This window comes from Eleutherodactylus coqui, chromosome 6 (genome assembly GCF_035609145.1).
Source record: "Eleutherodactylus coqui strain aEleCoq1 chromosome 6, aEleCoq1.hap1, whole genome shotgun sequence".
NCBI classification, from domain to species: Eukaryota; Metazoa; Chordata; class Amphibia; order Anura; family Eleutherodactylidae; genus Eleutherodactylus; species Eleutherodactylus coqui.
In genome coordinates, this window is record NC_089842.1 from 39,200,938 (window position 1) to 39,220,178 (window position 19,241).

A 19,241-nucleotide genomic window follows, 5' to 3' on the forward strand; every position below is an offset into this window, starting at 1 on the left:
AAAAAGCCAACGGACGGATTTGCCGCGTTTCACGCGCCGGAAATCCGCGGCATTATGTCGCAGCGATTAGCTCAATGCTCACGTTGCGGAATTCTACCGCGAAATTCTGCAGCATGAAACAGCGGAATACGCGTGGCCGACTTCCATTGTAGTCAATGGAAGCTGGCAGTCATGCTATACTGCCGATGCAGAAGTATCGCGCGATTACATGTCCCCGCCCACCGCGTCATCCCGCACTGCCGGTGCGTCACGCTGGCTTGCCAGGCAGGACGCGAACAGCGGATCAGAAGAGGTGAGTATGGGGTCTTTGGGGGGGGGCGCTGTGACGGACTCCGCTGCGATATTCCGCTGGCAGAGTCAGTCACAGCTGTGGGGATGAGGCCTTAAGCAGTTCAGAAATTCAGATATACAGTAATGATACATACGTCTGTTCCCCCGAATAGCGTAGACCACATCAATTCCTTCACAGAACTTCCCCATCTGTTCTATGACTTCTCCTGTCTGTAAAGCCAATTCAAATGTAGGACTGAGGCAGATACACTATGGAGAAAGTGAATAAAGGGTTAATGATGAAAAGAAGGTCTGGCATTTCTTTTAAAGAATCTCTGTCTACAAAAAAAGCAGGAAGAATATCAGTCCTGGACCTACCGCCACGTTATATAGTACCTGTTACTATCGAGTCTGTAAGGACATACTCGCACGAGACAGATTTGTTGTAGAAATTTCCATGTCTACCATATTCAACTGGATGGTGTTTGCAGAAATCCACGCACGTGCGGCAGAAGCTACCACATTCAGATGTAGCATAGACTTCCACCAAGGAAATCTCTGCAACGAATCTGCTGCATGTGAACATTCCTAGAGCATCAAAATTAGCCAATAACGGTGAATTCAAATGCAGCAGGTTTGTTGGAGAAATTTCTGCAACGGTCCCATTCACCTGAATGTAGATTAAGAAATCTATGCACATTGCAGAAACGGCATGCAGATGAATGGAACGGATTTTTTGTTGCAAACGTTGTGCAACAATTTTGCCTTGTGCAGATTCACCCTAAAGGCCCTGTGCACGAGTCCCCATAGTCACCTGGGGATAGTTTTTCTTGACATCAACTCTGCTGAGCATTGCTAGAACAAATGCTGCCGTCTTTCCTGTTCCCGACTGGCTCTGCGCAATTAGATTCTGGGGTCTGGGGGGAAAAAACAAAGTCTGTAAGTAGTTTTTATTTTTTAAACAGCTTTAAAAAAATTACCATCACAAGCACTAGGAAATGCTTAAAAGGGTTTTCCACGAAAATACCGCTAATGAACTATTCTCAGGACAAGTTATTAATAGCTTATTGGCCGGGACCCACCGTTCAGGAGCTTAGATGATCGAACGCCCGCTGAAAGTGCCGGTATACACTGGGGTCAGAGTGACTCCAACCAGTGTAGTGCCCAGCACATGTAATTGCAGGTGCAACTCCCATTGATTTCAATATGAAATCTGTATCAGGGTGTCGGGGTCAGGGGGGCAGTTAATCAAAACTAATGTGTATGGCTCGCCTAAAGCTGGGCCATTAGATGCAAGTTGGCCGAACTTGCTGATTTCTGCTGGTTTGTATTACAGTGGTTTACAAGGACTAGAGTACTGATGATCTATTATCAGATCAGTTATCAATATTAGATTATGAAAGGCCACCTACTACAGTGTTTCCCCAAAAATAAGACCCCGTCTTATATAAATTTGTCCCAAAAGAGGCACAGTGTCTTATTTTCAGGAAGGGGGGGGGGGGGGCGGAGGGAGATCTTATACTCGCCTGGTCCGCGGCATCCTGGTGCCTCGCGGTGTTGGCCTCTGGCGGCGATGCGGCAGTCTGCAATGTCCTACGCGCTGAGATAGCCTCTTCCTTCTTGTTACAGGGCTTTGAATACCCCACTTCCAGCAAAGTGAGCGCTGTGATTGGGTCGAGCGCCAGCCCTCGAACCAATTCACAGCCATTCAGTGATGTCACTCACCGAATGGCTGTGAATGATCAAGCGCCGGCTCTGTACGGCTAGCGTTTGATCCAATCACAGCGCTCGTTTTGCTGGAGGCGGGGTATTCAAAGCCCTGTCACCAGAAATAAGAGGATATATCAGCGCAAAGGACACAGCAGTTTGCCACAGTGCCGGGAACCATCGCAAGGGACTCAGATGCCGCGGGCCAGGTGAGTATTGATGGTTTTTTCCCTGTACTTTAGATAGGGCTTATTTTGGAGGAGGGCTTTTATTTCAAGCCTCTCCCAAAAACGGGGTATGGGTTATTTTCAGAGGAAAACCAGTAGCACCCCCGCCAATCAGCTAATTGAAGAGGACGTGATGTTAGGATGCTACAGCCTCCTCTCTGGCCTGTGATGTCACGTCCACCTGTCACATGGCCTATGTGAAGTGACTCCCAAGTGAGAGGGGCTGGGTACCAATACCAGGCACAGTCACTACAAAGCATATACCGCTGTGCCTTGTATACAGTGAAGAGCTGTAACCTTTTGCCAAACAGTAGCTTCTTCAAACAGCTGATTAGGTGGGGTGCTGGAAGTCAACTCCCACTAATATTGGTGTAAATCCTTATCAATTAGATAATATGCCTGCAAAAAATAAGCCATCACACAACCTTATCAGCAAAAAATATTTTAAGTTGTATAACGAAAAAAAAAAACAATTTGGTAAAGTTAACGTTTTTTTACTACACCATGTGTGCCAAGAACGCAAAACCACTCCCGAAATGACGGGTTTTTTTGCATTTCAACACTTCATTTTTTTTTTTTTCAAGGTATGTTATATGGTACTATTAAAAAAAAAAAAAAACACAACTCGTCACAAAAACAAGGTCTCATGGCTAAATTGACAGAATAGTGATTTTTCTGAAAGCGAGGAGGGGGGGGGGGGGGGGGGACTGAAAAATCTCTGGCCTTAAAGAGGTTAAACTAGTTCCACATAATAAACTATTAACAGTAATAGAAGTAGCAAAAAGCGGTATTGCCTGCTTTTATGCTTTTAGATGTACTGTATGTAATATGGATATTTTTCTACGAATACAACAATCAAACCTCCCAGGAATCATCAGAACTGGCGTTGTGGTTGTTATGGGAATATCATATTCCAGAAGATTTCACCGGTCTGCTCCAAATTGGTTATAATGAGAAGCTTAATGCATGAATATGTATTGGAGCTTGACTTCATGTCATTCTCAGTACACTTGTGATTTATTCAAAGGAATCACAAAATAGGAGTATACAAAAAGTTATTGTACGCCTACAGGATTGGTTAATACAGTAATATAGTAATTTACATATTTGTAAAGTATCAAAAGTGAAAGAATTTTCAGAGTAGAGATGAGCGAGCCTCGCTCATCTCGAGTAACTGCCTTCTCCTCCGAACAGAATCCAGAAAAACATGAATATGCATTATGTCATCTTAAATTACCCATGTATTCATACATATTATACACACACTTTACCAATAGCTACTCCCTGCAAGAAACAAAACAAGTGGCATCCATACTTACGGCTCAGCGAGAATCATTGGAAGAGCAGTTGCTTGAATTTTTGAAGGTCGGTTGAACCCCATAGAGTAGATCCCCTTGAGTAATGCAGGCATCCTGCAGAAATAATAATATAATTCTATGCAATCGTCTGTGGCATTGCTAATAACATAGCATGAGCATTAGTCTCTCTGCATTGTAAGAAGTTTGCTCAGTCTTCACTCCCTGTATATCCAATTTATGACCTTGCCACTAAGGCTAGTGGTCTACAATAGGTATACAAGTTGGCGTCCGTAACACCCGTCTTACAACACACTAGATGCATATAGCTACATCCTAATATATTCTGTACTTACTCCGCTATTAAAGGAGTTATACAGTATAAGACATACAAGGTTGCTTTCTTTCATCACACTTGTCCATGGGCTATCTCTGGTGCTGCAGCTCAGCTGTGCTGAAGTGAATGGGACCGAGCTGCAATATCAGATACAACCTGTGGACGGGGGTGGTCTAGAAGACGGCGGCCATGGTTTTACTACTCATGTACAACCCTTTAATACCAATAAGAGTCACGTTCCCTGCCTCATACAAACATCCTGCTGGCTTTCCATCCATAAGATGCATCACCACATCTACACCCTGCTGTCACTCGGCTTTCTGAACCATGACCACTTACAAGTGGAGCTCCTCGAAGGACTTAACAGAGTACAATGGGGATGTAGGGTCTCTCTGCAGGACCTCCACGTTCTGACTCGACTCCACCAGCGACCTCCTGATCAGCTTATTAAGCAGGGAGTTACCTGCCCGGTCATCTGCAAGTAAAGAGAGAGAATTTAAAAACATGCGATCTCAAAGTAAACTTCGCTAGCTCAGCTTTTGCATGTGATAAACCATGACTACGTCATTCCAGATCTCCAATGCCCAATATCAGCCATATATACACCTGACTACAGGTGAGTGAAATCTCTCCCCTAAATACATTTCCGCATTACTCGCACCAGGCTTCTGCTCTTTTAGCGTTTAAAGGGGGATTCCCCATCCCACAAAGCCACGGATTATCACAGTTATGCCATCACTATATGACTGGTGGGGGTCTGACTTCATGTGCTGTGTGGTGTGACAATGAGTCTTTGAGCTGCTTGTATTAACCCCCAATATGGAACAGCAAGTATATACATATAGCGCTACATATCGCTGACAAAACTTGGTGGCCCGTACGGGGACAAGGCAGAATAGGTTTTTTATGCACCAGACACAAACCGTGCTCCAGCATTGGGATCTACAGTGTTACAGAATTACTGTGCGTGTAATGTTACCTTGGTCTTTGAGAGGAAACCGTAAGCCCTATCTGCTAACCCTTAGGCATCATGTCCACAGGCAGGCTGGAGCCCGCAGCAGAATCCAACCCTGGCCACCAAGGACCCTGCTTACCTATCCGGGTCTTCTTTTTTTTCTGTAATGCGGATGTGTACAAAAGTGCCGGCCAGCACTGTACTTTTTTTTTTTTTTTCTTCTCAAACTCCGGCTTTCATCTGCGGACGGGCCGCAGATCAAACGGCTTCCACTGACTTCAATGGAAGCAGTCTGCGCGAGAACTGCAGCAAAATGGAGCATGCTGCGATTTCATATCCACAAGCAGAAACTAGTAGGAGTGTTTCAGATGAAGTGACATGTGATGGCTATAAGTAGTATGCAAGTGGCAATCAGCCATGAATTGTATTATGTTCTGAGGATCATTATCGGATGATCGATAGCAAATAGTGTCAAACCGCGATGAGCAAGTTTGTTACCTACGGGTTTCGTTTAGTCGGGCAGTCCCGCATACGTACGATCACAGTTTTTATGTCACATGATAAATTTCTTAGACTGAATATGAATGAATGAATGTTCCCACTGTTTGTGTAGTGTGACTTTGTAGTTGGTAAAAGGGCAAGGCGATACTAAAAGTTGACAGTGAAATCTGCTGTGCAGTTCCATTACTAGGAAGGGAGGGGCTGTCAGCTTAGGAGAAAATTACACAGGGAATCAGGCAGATTTAGGTAGATTGAGGAAAGCTATGTGAATTGAAAGTTATATTTTGCTGCACAAGAGAATTAAGATGTAATATTGGTCTGTTCTGCGCATAATGTGGATCTGTTATATTTGTGATTTTTTTTATTTTTTTGTGGGTGTGAATATGAAGAACCCGTCTTGACTTCCGGTTCCGGCGCCATGAAGTGAGGAGCAGTGAGTAACCACTCCGATCACACCACTCCAGAGAACAAACTTTAACACAGCCGCTGGGCCTTCTGCACTCCCTGCTGGCATACTAACAGCCCTGTCGGGTCCCAGCAGTGAGGAGCACCTGAGCGGCGCTACCCTCCATAGAACACGGGCAGCATTCTCCAGCTGCCGGCCGCTGAGTGCAGGAGAGACTGTGATAGCCTGACAGGTCGGGGCTCCAGAGCTCTCCCTCACCTCTGCTTCTGCCTGCCAGCTCCAGCGGGAGAAAGGACTGCTACTGCTCTGTTATCAGCTGCCTGTCAGAGGAGCTGAGGTGCCATGGGAGAGCCCCCCCCCACCCCCACTGCTATCTCTCTCAGGCTGACCACCGCCATTACAGAGTGCTGCACGTGGAGCAGGGGAATAGTACAGGCAGGGGGAAGCAGTGCAAAAAGAGTCCCTGCAGGGGAGATCTCCTCACAAAGCCACAACACAGGCTACAATAAAGCCACAGTGTCCCCAGATACAAGCAGAAGTACGGTGCCACTCACATAAAGGGCACAGTGAGAAAAGTCTATATACAAGCTGTACAGCAACTGCATATACCAGCTAAAGCAACAGCACAAACCACTACAGCTCTGCTACATCGCACAACAGGACTGTAGTCTCCTACCATCTATTATATGTCCTCTGCACATCTCATTTTATATACCGACTGTTGGAGCCCGCAAACGGAAATTTATTAAGAGCCTTGCAGTTTCGGATCAGGCAAATATTGCTGACAATAAATATACGTAAGCGCAGGCGGCGGAGCCTCTAGGCAATACGGTCGCATACCAAATACTCATCACTGCAATAAGGATCTTAGAAGCGCTATATAGAGTATTGCGAATCCTCTGTCCCTTTCCGTTTTAACCTACATATATATATATATAATCAAGTCTCTGCTGTATGGAGGACTTGATCCTTAAAGGAGATGTCCCGCGCCGAAACGGGTTTTTTTTTTTTTCAACCCCCCCCCCGTTCGGCGCGAGACAACCCCGATGCAGGGAAGTAAAGGAAGCTTACCGGAGCGCTTACCTTAATCCCCGCGCTCCGGTGACTTCAATACTTACCGCTGAAGATGGCCGCCGGGATCCTCTGTCTTCGTGGACCGCAGCTCTTCTGTGCGGTCCATTGCCGATTCCAGCCTCCTGATTGGCTGGAATCGGCACGTGACGGGGCGGAGCTACACGGAGCCGCTCTCTGGCACGAGCGGCTCCATAGAAGACTACAGAAGACCCGGACTGCGCAAGCGCGGCTAATTTGGCCATCGGAGGCCGAAAATTAGTCGGCACCATGGAGACGAGGACGCCAGCAACGAAGCAGGTAAGTAAAAAACTTTTTATAACTTCTGTATGGCTCATAATTAATGCACAATGTATATTACAAAGTGCATTAATATGGCCATACAGAAGTGTATAGACCCACTTGCTGCCTCGGGACAACCCCTTTAAAATGGGCCGTTCCAAAGCAAAACAAACAGATGGCAGTACAAAAGTAATCTCAAAAACAACACTAACTTCTGGCGCTACAAATAAGGGGGAACCTCTACTCGCCGTGCCCCCTCCCTCTCTTACAACATCAGAGAGCGAGACCCCCATGGGGGAAGAAGCACCAGTGTTGGATTATAAAAGGCTCGCAATCAAAGTGGCAAAATTGATTTCTCCTGGCATCCAAGAGACATCAGCAAACAAAGTCGCAGGCTCTCTGCGTCAACTTCAGGAGACGATAGCGCAGCATGGAAACCGCCTAGACAGCATAGAGCACGAAACTGAAAATATAACATCAGAGAGCAGCTCAACATCCAAACAAATAGAGAGCCTTACAAGAGACAACAGAAAACTCTGGGACCGCCTGGATGATCTGGAGAATAGATGCAGGCGTAATAATCTCCGTATCATAGGAGTCCAGGTGTGGTGGAAGCCCAGTATATACTCATATGGATCGGTGGGCCTTGGCAGTAGACAGTTGTCAATTTAACATTCTGTATACATATTTGCTTTCTGTCTTGCTACAAATATAATGTTCTTACAGTTATGCAATAGGTACTTCCGCTCATATGAAAATATCTGTTTTATAACTCTGCTGACATGGGGAAGCCAACATGAAACTTCTGTTCTCAAAACGCTGACAAGATAATATATAGTATAAACACGTCACGTTTTCCATCTGTTTTGCAACTTTGGAAGACAGTTAACTCAGACATGGACAACCGCAGTCTGAAACAGCTACCGCAGAAATTACCCAAGCAATTTTACTGGAAACGTATGCAAATAACATGGGAGGTCTATGCTATTACTAACTCATGATGTAACCCAATTATATCGAAGGAACCACACGTGGGCCTAAGACAACCCAATCATTTCATCCACCACCTGATGGCCAATCACAGATGACCGGAGGATGGAAGAATTGCAAGATGCTTATCCAATAATTAAACAATACGTTGTATCTATGTAATCCTTTGACCTGCCCAGATGGGCGGATATGTTAAACTGTTTTAAAACAGGCTACACGCCCAACAATAAAGTAGAATTGAGGAAGCTATACATGCTGAACCTCGTGTCAGTGTGAAAACTTCTTATGCGCATTATCAATTCAGAATTAATATGGGAGGGGTGTAAACATTCCAAATTGAGTAAGCCGTGGTTCCACAAAGGAAGGTTCCACGACAGCTGGTGGCCCGTACGGGGAGTGATCGACAGGTTCCATAGAGGTCGGACAGAAGACACGGACATATGCGACCTTGGACTTGGTGGGCCCAAAATATCATCAGAACACGGTAAGATAAATTAATTATCTATACCTGTGTGGCTAAGTTCAGGCTCGCCTATGTGCCGTGTCAAGGCCGAACGATTTGGATCCGCACGACGACAGGTATTTCTTTAAGTCTCGATCACTCGATAAGAACCGGTCATAAGATATAAAAGGAATGTTTGCATGCCTGTTGTCTTGAGAGTACTAGTTAATTGGTGACATCAATAGCTGCCTCTAGGGAGGGCCTGTACGGGGTGTTTCCACTCCTGAGGGAGGAGGGAGCCGTTCAGGTGGCCTGTCGCAGAGACTCAGCAGTCCTGAGGCCTGTTTGGAGGGCCCAGGGAGGGAGAGACTGACAGAGAAAAGTCTGATATGGGATTTCCGCTCCTGCTAGGCCTGCTTGTAGGGTCCGGGAGAAGGGAGCTGTCAGACACGTATCCCGAGGGGCAGTGAGACTAAGCCAGCTGTACTGGTGCTCTGTCTATTTGTGTGTGTCCACAAATATTTGTTTATCGTTTGAACGTTCATGAGTAGATCCCTCTGTCTGGGGGTAGATTAATAAACTGTGTAGTGACAGAAATGCTAGAGACTCTAGGGCGGGACATACTGTGTCCGGCGTCTGAGGAGACTTCTATAATCATGAATCTGACAGCCATGATTGAAATTGAAAGGCAACAAACAATGTACCAAGGTCAATTCTTACACCCTCCAGAAAAGTGTGGAAGGGGTGGAGAGTCAAGTTATCATTGATTAATCAAGCAATCTTTCTGTGTGCTCAAAACGTCCTACCTGTCAGTTTTATAAAGTTAGTGTGCTTGTCTGTTGTGTAGAGCTAATCCTGCTGAGTTGTTATATAGGAATAGTTTGTTGTCTGTCATATAGAAGTAGTATCAGTCCTGCTCAACTGTAAGAAGGGATTGTTGGCAATGAGAACGCATTGGCTGGGTTATAGCCAAGATTAATGCACCGTACACAGCGGCGCGCTGTGGGTTTGGACTTTATAGGTTAGAAAGTATAATTGTTTAGAGAGGAAAAAAAAAAAAAAAGGCTGCTTACTTCATTTAAAAAGAGAAAGTGCCATAACTCTGAATAGAAGCGGAGCAATTCCTGTGCTGTAATAAATAACTACTGTTGGATGTTAAAACTAAGAAAATACATCTATGTTTGCCAAGTCCCCAATTCAATTGTAACCACATACAATGTTAGGTGGTCACCGCTGTGACAGTAAAGTTACAACATAAGATTTATGCATTAGACGTTAGAATTTCCCTGAGTGTCAGAAAGAGGAAGAGAAGGTGGGCTGAAATGGCGTCTGTATTAATACAAGCCAAAGACACCAGCGTTCAATATAACAGTTTAGTAAATAGAGAGAATTGCAGTACATTACCAATCAGATGAAGATGCCCGGCATCTAAGACTGCATCTGCCCGGTCGCCGGAAGTCTGGGACAAAAACTGTTGTAAAAGTGAAAATTAGCCACGTTCTCCCTTATAATCCTGTCGCTAGGCTGTCACGGGAGCGAGAGATTTTAAAAAGAGGAAGTTACTAGCCCTGACAACGTCCCAGCACCAGTAAAGTACATTCGCAGACAATATAAAATAAATAAATAAACTACAGGGAGTAAGAGAAACTGCAGAGAAGCCAAGGAATAGGAAACAAGCAGGTAACGATAAGGCCAGGTATCCACAGGAGGAACGGGGTAGATTGACCCGTAATTTGTAAAATGTAAATTGTGTGATGCATAAGACTTTATCTTTATTGGGTTGTGATGTGTATCCAAGGACTGCCAACCTTGAATGAGAGAATAAGGAAGTAAGGGATTAGCCTGATTCAGAGGGGTGGAGCTAGATGATGCAAGAACACGTCTCTTATCCAAGGAAGGGGTAAGAATCATAGATAACCAGAAGAAAAAGTTTTGTTTTTTTCTCCTGTCCCAAACTCAGCTTTCCACGGTTCCTGACAAATTATGGGACACCCACAAAACAGGCATAGGAAAATTGAATGTATCCACCATGATAATATATACGAGACCCAGATACACACCCCTGGGTCAAACAGTATCCCCCTAGTTAAAAAAAAAAAAAGGGGTGAAGGGTCAGCCACGCATGTTACGTGCTGTGTGCTGATGCTTTGGAAAAACTGCCAACCGGCCACAATTTCACTGTTAATTTCTCTTGCAGAAGGCTGTAAGGCCTGGAGGCCTCCAAAGACTAACCAAGTTCTGCAGGCCATACCTGTACATACACCCGTTGCCAAATTCCGCACCTTTCTGGGCCTTGTTTCATACTGCCGCCCATACGACAGTATTGACACAAAAGCACAGAGGACAACCACAGCCATGAGGTTAGATCCAGTGACTCGAGGAGCTCCCTCATGTGTTTGTGCGGTGGCAGCAGTACAGGCAATGGTTGACAAATCTTCTAAGTTGGTAGTGGACTACCCCCTAGTGGTCCACACCCCAAATGACATCCAGAACATACTCATGCAAGTGCAACCCAAGCACTTATCTCTGGCCTATTAGATCCGGCTACAATGTGCTCTTTCCATGCCTCCCCCAATATTTCTTCCCAATGTTGTAATACCTCGAATCCGGCTACTCTTCTTTTAATCAGGTATTCCGGTTCAAACGGGGGAGGGGAGGCATAGGTGATCTGAGTATGACAGATCAGCTTTTTTAAGTTTTTTAAGATTCTGTGCAACAAAATTCTGACAAATTCTGTTATTAGAATACACTGTTAATGATGCATATTTTGAGCTTTCTTTTGTAGATGGTATCAGGGTGAGGATTGATGACTCCGAACCAGATATGCAGAGCTCACACAACAAGATTTCCTAAACGCAGAAGCTCTGCCTCCGCATGTCTCAGGGCAAGAAGCGGAACCGGAGGCCCTCACTGAGGCGGGTGGAGTGGTAGAAGGTAAGACGGCAACTCTTTACACTGACTCCTGGAATGCATTTGGCATAGCTCATGATTACGGCCCAATATGGAAGGCCAGACAGCTTGTTATCTCTAAGTAGGACAGTCAATTAAGAATGGTGCAGCGGTGCAGAGTCTCATGGAAACCCTACTACTACTACCTGGCAATGGAGAATTCACACCGATTTCTACAATGGAGAAGCGAGAGATGACACCCTCGCCGACAACACAGCAAAGGCAGCGGCCCTCAAGCCGTGGAAGAAAGAAGAATAGATACTGACAGCATGAGTCAGTGATAAAACCTTTGGACTTTGATAAAACCTTTGGACTTTGATATGTCAAGGACTTTACAGTTACAAGTCAACGAGGAAAGAAAGCAGATGGGCTAAAAGACAGGAGTGACTGAACAGGACGGCGTATGGCGAACAATGAACAGAACTGGCATACAGAGGTCCCTGTCCCCCATGATGGCCCAACTGGTACACAGAATCAAAAGCAGCGATGACGGCGACACTGAACAAGAATGGGTGACACCTAGGTTCTCTGTGGCTGCTGCATCATTTGTCCAGTTGGCATGATCTTTGCCATATGCGAGTCCGGACAGAAGTAAGGTGGCCATATAACACTTGCCTCGACCACTCTACCCATTTCAGAGATTGCCAATTTGACCACATTCAGCTCACACCTGTTGGGGAGTATGAATATGTGCTTGTTGTTGCTCGAGTCTTTCAGGTTGGAGGCCCACCCTGATACTAAGGTGAATGAGCAGGTAACCACACAGAAGCTCATGAATGAGGTAATCTGCAGATACAGGGTACCGGAAGTGAATGAGGTAAACGAAGGTACACACTTCACAGGTAAAATAATGTGACATCATGTCTAGAAAGTAATTGGACAGGGGAGTGTGCCTTAGTAAAGCCCTTATGCTCCCCCACATCCTGTCAGACAGCATTGAAGATAATGAGGTTACCCCCCATAGTTACTCTATCTTGATCCAACACTGCTGTGTTCTGTAGTTATCATGTCATGTTGGTCTACCCTTGTTTCCTACATAGGTACGGCGGCTGCTTCCAGTCTTGTCACTAGGTAGTGTAGGGTCAGGGTAGGTGGCCTGGACGTGTTCACCATCAGGACTATCTCCAGGAGGGACATTGGTGTGGGTGAAGATCAGGGAGTCCCAATCCGTGCGTACCTGTGCATACTACTAGTATTGGAACAGCACACTAGAGTGAGAAGAGAGGCTCCTGGTGGTAGTTTGGACCTACACGTGTACGTTGACGTCATCAGACAGCCAAGGGGGGTACCTGACGAGTTTTTAAAAATTTTCCTGATTTATTATGGTAAATAAAATGTTGACCAGATTAATTATGTTTATTACAATTAAAAGGGATTTATACATTATACTAGAGACGCCTTATAGGGACTAGTCGACCAATAGGACCTACCTCGACTATAACTTTTCAAAATACAATGGCACTAGGTACGATTTTAGCCAAAAAAGGGAGTGTCTGTAAGATGATAGGGGAGACTTGTACCTACATTCCAGACAAAACGTGACCCGCAGGTAAAGACGCAGTTGCCATTAAGAAGCTGACCGCACTAACTAAAAAGAGCTAACCTTAGTCTGTTTTCCTCAGTAAGGTACCTAACAGGAGAAGGAAAAAATATATATAAAATAAGTTCTGAAACATTGTGTATTTAGAACACTGTGATAGGTTTTCGCTAAGATTTTGCTTTATTTTATCTGCAGTGCACTCTGCTCATGCCATGCAACATACCGGTGTTACAACGCCCGTGGTCCTGTTACCTTGCTGCCTCTGGAAAAGGGAAGTGGGAATAATCACCTTGTAGCTCTTTCCTTCCAGACTAATATATATGATAATGCACTTACTAATGAGACAGGGGTTCAGTCATATTGATCAGTAATTAGATAGTCCTGATTTTGCACTCTGTCGATGAATCGAGGTAACGTCAAAAAGGCGGGTTCTATACAAGTTATGCAGTGTTTACCTGAAATAGTAAAAGTCGCACCTCTCCTAACCTAATGCCTCGAGATCCCAGGTGTTAGCCTAGACCTCCACATGTACCAAAAGACCCGATTGCCATGAACCCACACCTAGGTATCAGAGGGGCATTTACAGCCTAAGCGACAGTTGTGAAAGACCGCCACTCTACTGAGTTTTCAGAACATTCTACACAAGAGGTTATTCTGATAAGGAAGTTATTAATTATATTTGTCACCTTTTATAGTCATCCTAATTTCTGTTTGTCGTTGCATACAGTGTATTCCGACCCTGATGACTGCCTGGTCCACCTGTCCCACTACGACGTCCAACAAAAAGCCCACTGTCAGCGCAAACGTCGTCATCATGGATCCAGAATGTGATGATGTCGAACCATCCTATACCCCCATGACAGCAATAGCTCCAGTGTACAACACAATGCGAGTCTAGGGTCAGCAGTGGGGGTGGGGCGGAGCAGGGCGAGTTTAGTGAAACAGATAGTTTCAAGGGGGGGTCTGTGGTGGAAGCCCAGTATATACTCATATGGATCGGTGGGCCTTGGCAGTAGACAGTTGTCAATTTAACATTCTGTATACATATTTGCTTTCTGTCTTGCTACAAATATAATGTTCTTACAGTTATGCAATAGGTACTTCCGCTCATATGAAAATATCTGTTTTATAACTCTGCTGACATGGGGAAGCCAACATGAAACTTCTGTTCTCAAAACGCTGACAAGATAATATATAGTATAAACACGTCACGTTTTCCATCTGTTTTGCAACTTTGGAAGACAGTTAACTCAGACATGGACAACCGCAGTCTGAAACAGCTACCGCAGAAATTACCCAAGCAATTTTACTGGAAACGTATGCAAATAACATGGGAGGTCTATGCTATTACTAACTCATGATGTAACCCAATTATATCGAAGGAACCACACGTGGGCCTAAGACAACCCAATCATTTCATCCACCACCTGATGGCCAATCACAGATGACCGGAGGATGGAAGAATTGCAAGATGCTTATCCAATAATTAAACAATACGTTGTATCTATGTAATCCTTTGACCTGCCCAGATGGGCGGATATGTTAAACTGTTTTAAAACAGGCTACACGCCCAACAATAAAGTAGAATTGAGGAAGCTATACATGCTGAACCTCGTGTCAGTGTGAAAACTTCTTATGCGCATTATCAATTCAGAATTAATATGGGAGGGGTGTAAACATTCCAAATTGAGTAAGCCGTGGTTCCACAAAGGAAGGTTCCACGACACAGGAATCGTATTTACAAAGGGATTTACGCCAGCTCTGCGAGATCACGATCCCTAACGCACACGGAATCTCCCATATATGTAAAAATGAACGAGCGCACAGATTGGGGCCGGATACCTGAGCACCAATGGAGAACGCATCTACATCAGCAAAAATGCGCCCCAGACCAATTATTGTAAAGTATCTGGACTACACGGATAAATCACTAATTCTGCGGAATTTCAAAAGCCGGCAAAATGTCTTGGAGTTGGGAGGACAGAAAATTCTAATCTTTGCGGACTTTTCTTTAGAAGTTCAGCGAAAGAGAAAGGCCTTCTCACCAATTTGCTCTGCACTGTATCGGAAGCAAATCAAGTTCGCACTCCTATACCCAGCAATACTGAAAATATACCAGAAAGACGGCACAAATATCGCCTTCCAGGATCTGGAGATAGCAGAAAAAGAGCTTCACCTAATATCAACCCAAGACTCTCCAAGGCGACGACAACCTGATCACCTCCGTAAGATGACCGATGGCGAAAAAAATCGACAGGGAGACACACCATCTTCATCTGAGTCACCGAAGGGGCATCGTCGTGGAGCTGCAGCGGCATCGATGCCAGATACCTGAAAACTTTGAGGCGGGCTGTGAGTATGCATTGAATGTCATTGTTGCCTTGAGCAAGGACCCTCACAGGACACTAGATGCAGTAATACTACTATGCAGATTTCCCTCCGGGGAGTACTCTGCGGGACATTAGGAAATTCCGATAAAGTTGTTTACGAAATGTTATGGTTCATGGAATGATAGTAAGAATGGAAAAACGTTTCTGGAGTGGAATTTGTCAATTTAAACCCAAAAGTGGATGTTCCACTTTATTCCCCTTTGTAACGCATCATATAGGAGCAGGAAACATTAAAATGTCCTCATTGATGTTACAGCGATATAACTGACAAATTTACTCCTGATATTACTCACCAAGTGGAATTTAAGGAAGTCCATTCATGCATTCTCTTTTGGGAGGTGTGCAGTGCATTCACTCTTAAAGGAGACCGCATTTTACTTTAATTTGACTCTCTACGCCGCGTCAAACGCGAGGTGTGGGAATTTGAGCCACAGAATTTTGGTTCTATTGTTTGCGTTTAAGTGTTGAATTGGTAGAAATACCGTTGGATTACAGAGTACATATACACAATTTACATATAATTAGAACTTGCTATGCGTATCATCTCGTGGAATGTAAAGGGACTCAGATCCCCACAAAAACTAATGTCAATATTGCGTCATTTAAAACATCTGAAAGCAGATATTGCTTTACTTCAGGAGACACACCTGACTGAAAAGGACTTTATCCGAATGCGAAAATTATGGGTAGGAGAGATCTATGGTTCGCCTGCTGTTCACTCGAAGGCGGGGGTTTTGCTGCTTGTTAAAAAGGGATCAGGATTAACGATACTGGATCATTGGCGTGACAAAAAATGGTAGGATCCTACAGGTTCGTATTAAAAACAACTTGGAGGAATTTAGCATCTACAATGATTACGGCCCAAATAGCAACAATAAACAATTTTTTTTACAGAACTTTCAGACAGGCTTCTGACAGATACCATAGAGCATAAAGTGATTGGAGGAGATTTTAATTCAGTGCTTAATACGATAGAAGATCGTCGTAGCCATGCCATAGGAAAAATATCCCTCTAAATACCATGACAAGGCCTTACAAGATTTTAATTCCATACAAAAACTCAGATATATGGCGGGAACTTAACCCAGAGGGCCGTGAATTTACGCACTATTCCCACGACTCCTGGTCCAGAATCGATTACATACTGCTATCCCCTACATTGCTCCCTAGAGTCACTAAAACCACTATTGAAGACTTAGTGATTTCCGACCACGCTCCAGTAGCAATAACACTACACGATAAAATCCCTAGAGGTACTGACTACCTGTGGAGATTTCCAACATATTTAGCTGAAGATGAAACTTTCTGCTCATTGGTGCAAGGGTGGTGGCTAGAATATGTCAGACAATGAGTCACATTCCGATAATCCCCAATTATGGAGCGCGGTTAAAGCGGTTATTAGAGGCAAACTTATCGCATATGTATCGGCACTAAAAAAAAATCTATAAAAGGACAAAATAGATCATTTCAGCTCTCTCCTTCGGGGGGCATATACTGCATTTCACTCTAACCCAAAATTTACAGACTAAACAACAGTGGGTGGAAACTAAGGAATCTTACGAAACGTGGTTGCACAAGCGTGAACAGTTAGCATACTCACGAAGTGAAGCACGCTTATTCAAATTTGGGAACAAAGCAGGTAAACTTATGGTAAATCTAGCAAGGGGACCTTTTGCAGCATCAAATATCTCTGGCCTAAAAGATGAGCATGGCAAAGTCCAAGCGCACCCAAAAAAGATCAATGACCTCTTCTATAAATTCTATTCACAATTATATACACAAAATCCAATACAATCAGATATCCCAACTATTGTTCCTTCCCATGTCTCGTTACCCTCCCTATCAGCAGAGCAGTGTTCGTTCTTAAACGCCCCTATACCACAGACAGAAATAAAAGAAGCTATAGCAAATTTAAAAAAACAACAAGGCCCCCGGACCGGACGGATAGACCAAGCAACCCCAATACTGGAAAACCTTTTTAATGGATACATGCAAGAAAATCCCATCCCAATCGAAATGAACACAGCCCACATCAAATTATTACCTAAACTGGGCAAAGACCCCACTGAAGCGAAGGCATATCGGCCGATTTCCCTTATCAATACAGATTTAAAATTAATAGCGAAAATTATGGCAGACCGCTTAGCCACAGTACTACCCCATCTGATCTCTCCAGTACAATCTGGGTTCGTGAAGGGTAGATCTGCCACTACAAATATACGGAAAATATTGACAATTCTTGATACTGTTAAAAATAACCCATCGACTCATCCCTCTGCAGCACTCCTAACTATAGACGCGGAAAAGGCGTTTGACAACGTCTCATGGAATTGGTTGAGAGCGGTGATGGATATACGGAATTTATACACCTCTCCTCTAGCACAAATTTATCCTCCTGGCTTTCTCTCCCCAAGGTTTCCACTACAGAAGGGAACCAGACAGGGATGTCCTTTATCCCCATTACTTTTTAATATTGCAATAGAACCACTGGTGTGTATGCTGGAGGAAAGCAAAGATATAGAAGGGGTCAAGATCAATAATCAATCTATTAAATCCATGCTCTTTGCAGATATCATCATGTTGGTACTGGCACAACCGCATACAGATTTGCCACGGGTTTTTGCTTTCTTTGAGTTATTTGGGAAACAATCTGGTTTTAGGGTCAATACCACAAAATGTGAATTGCTGGATATCTCTCCTCGGGGTAATCTGCACAATATAGACATTAAAGGGGTTGTCTCGCGAAAGCAAGTGGGGTTATACACTTCTGTATGGCCATATTAATGCACTTTGTAATATACATCGTGCATTAAATATGAGCCATACAGAAGTTATTCACTTACCTGCTCCGTTGCTGGCGTCCCCGTCTCCATGGCTCCGTCTAATTTCGGGGTCTTCTTGCTTTTTTAGACACGCTTGCGCAGATGGGTCTTCTCCCTTCGGCTCGGCAGCAGCGGCGTTTTGGCTCCGCCCCCTTGTACGCGTCATCGCGTAGCTCCGCCCCGTCACATGTGCCGATTCCAGCCAAACAGGAGGCTGGAATCGGCACATGTGACAGGGGCGGAGCTACGCGATGATGCGTACAAGGGGGCGGAGCCAAAATACGTGCATATAATATAGCCAGCCTTATGCGACATTCAGTTGACTGGCTACTGAAGACGAGCCATTTCTCAAACTACCAGCTAGAGAATGACCTGATGCACCCTTGGAGCTTAAATGCTCTCCTACACACAGGATTTTCTAGTCTTCCGTCGGGGGCCAAACATTCTACTATGTCAAAGGACACCATTGCTGCCTGGAAAATAACCCGCAAAAACTATCAGCTACCGTTCAAATTATCAAAACATACAGATTTGTGGGGGCATCCGGAGTTCAAAGAAGGGCAAGACAATAAAATGTTCGAGCTATGGCGTAGTAGGGGAATTATGAAAGCCCACCACCTTCTTCATCATAGAGAACCTAGGTACAAAACGTTTGAAGAGCTTTGTGAAGTATATGGCCGACCCGCATCACACTTTTTACCATATGCACAAATAAAGGGTTTTCTAAGAGCTAGACTTGGGGATGTCTCAAAAGAGGCAAAAACAAATCCAATTGACATGTTCCTGCAAGGATCATCGCAAAGGCATTCTATATCTGATCTATACTATCGATTCAGGGAGGGGTGGGCCGAAACAGATAGTACACCTCTGTTTAAAAAGTGGGAACGGGAACTACAAGACCCAGAACTATCTCAAAAACTGGTAGATGGTTGGATCTCTATAAGAAAGGCTATAACCAATGAGAAATGGAGGGAAACTTATTTTAAAATCATACATGGAGCGATTTATGGTTTCAACATACCCCCCACACCCCAGGAGCCCAACTAGACTGCAAGCG

General features: G+C 44.5%; 1 protein-coding gene across 1 annotated transcript in view; it reads right to left on the reverse strand.

Annotated features, from left to right (window-relative positions):
• The window catches only part of DDX25 (DEAD-box helicase 25), a 43,110-nt gene that overhangs the window by 11,963 nt on the left and 11,906 nt on the right, over positions 1-19,241 (reverse strand). The window contains exons 4-7 of the mRNA XM_066572666.1: positions 4,176-4,311; positions 3,524-3,616; positions 1,085-1,187; positions 426-540 (exon numbers count right to left, since the gene is read on the reverse strand). Of these exons, the coding sequence (XP_066428763.1) occupies positions 426-540; positions 1,085-1,187; positions 3,524-3,616; positions 4,176-4,311 (447 nt within the window). The remainder of the gene's footprint in view (positions 1-425; positions 541-1,084; positions 1,188-3,523; positions 3,617-4,175; positions 4,312-19,241) is intronic.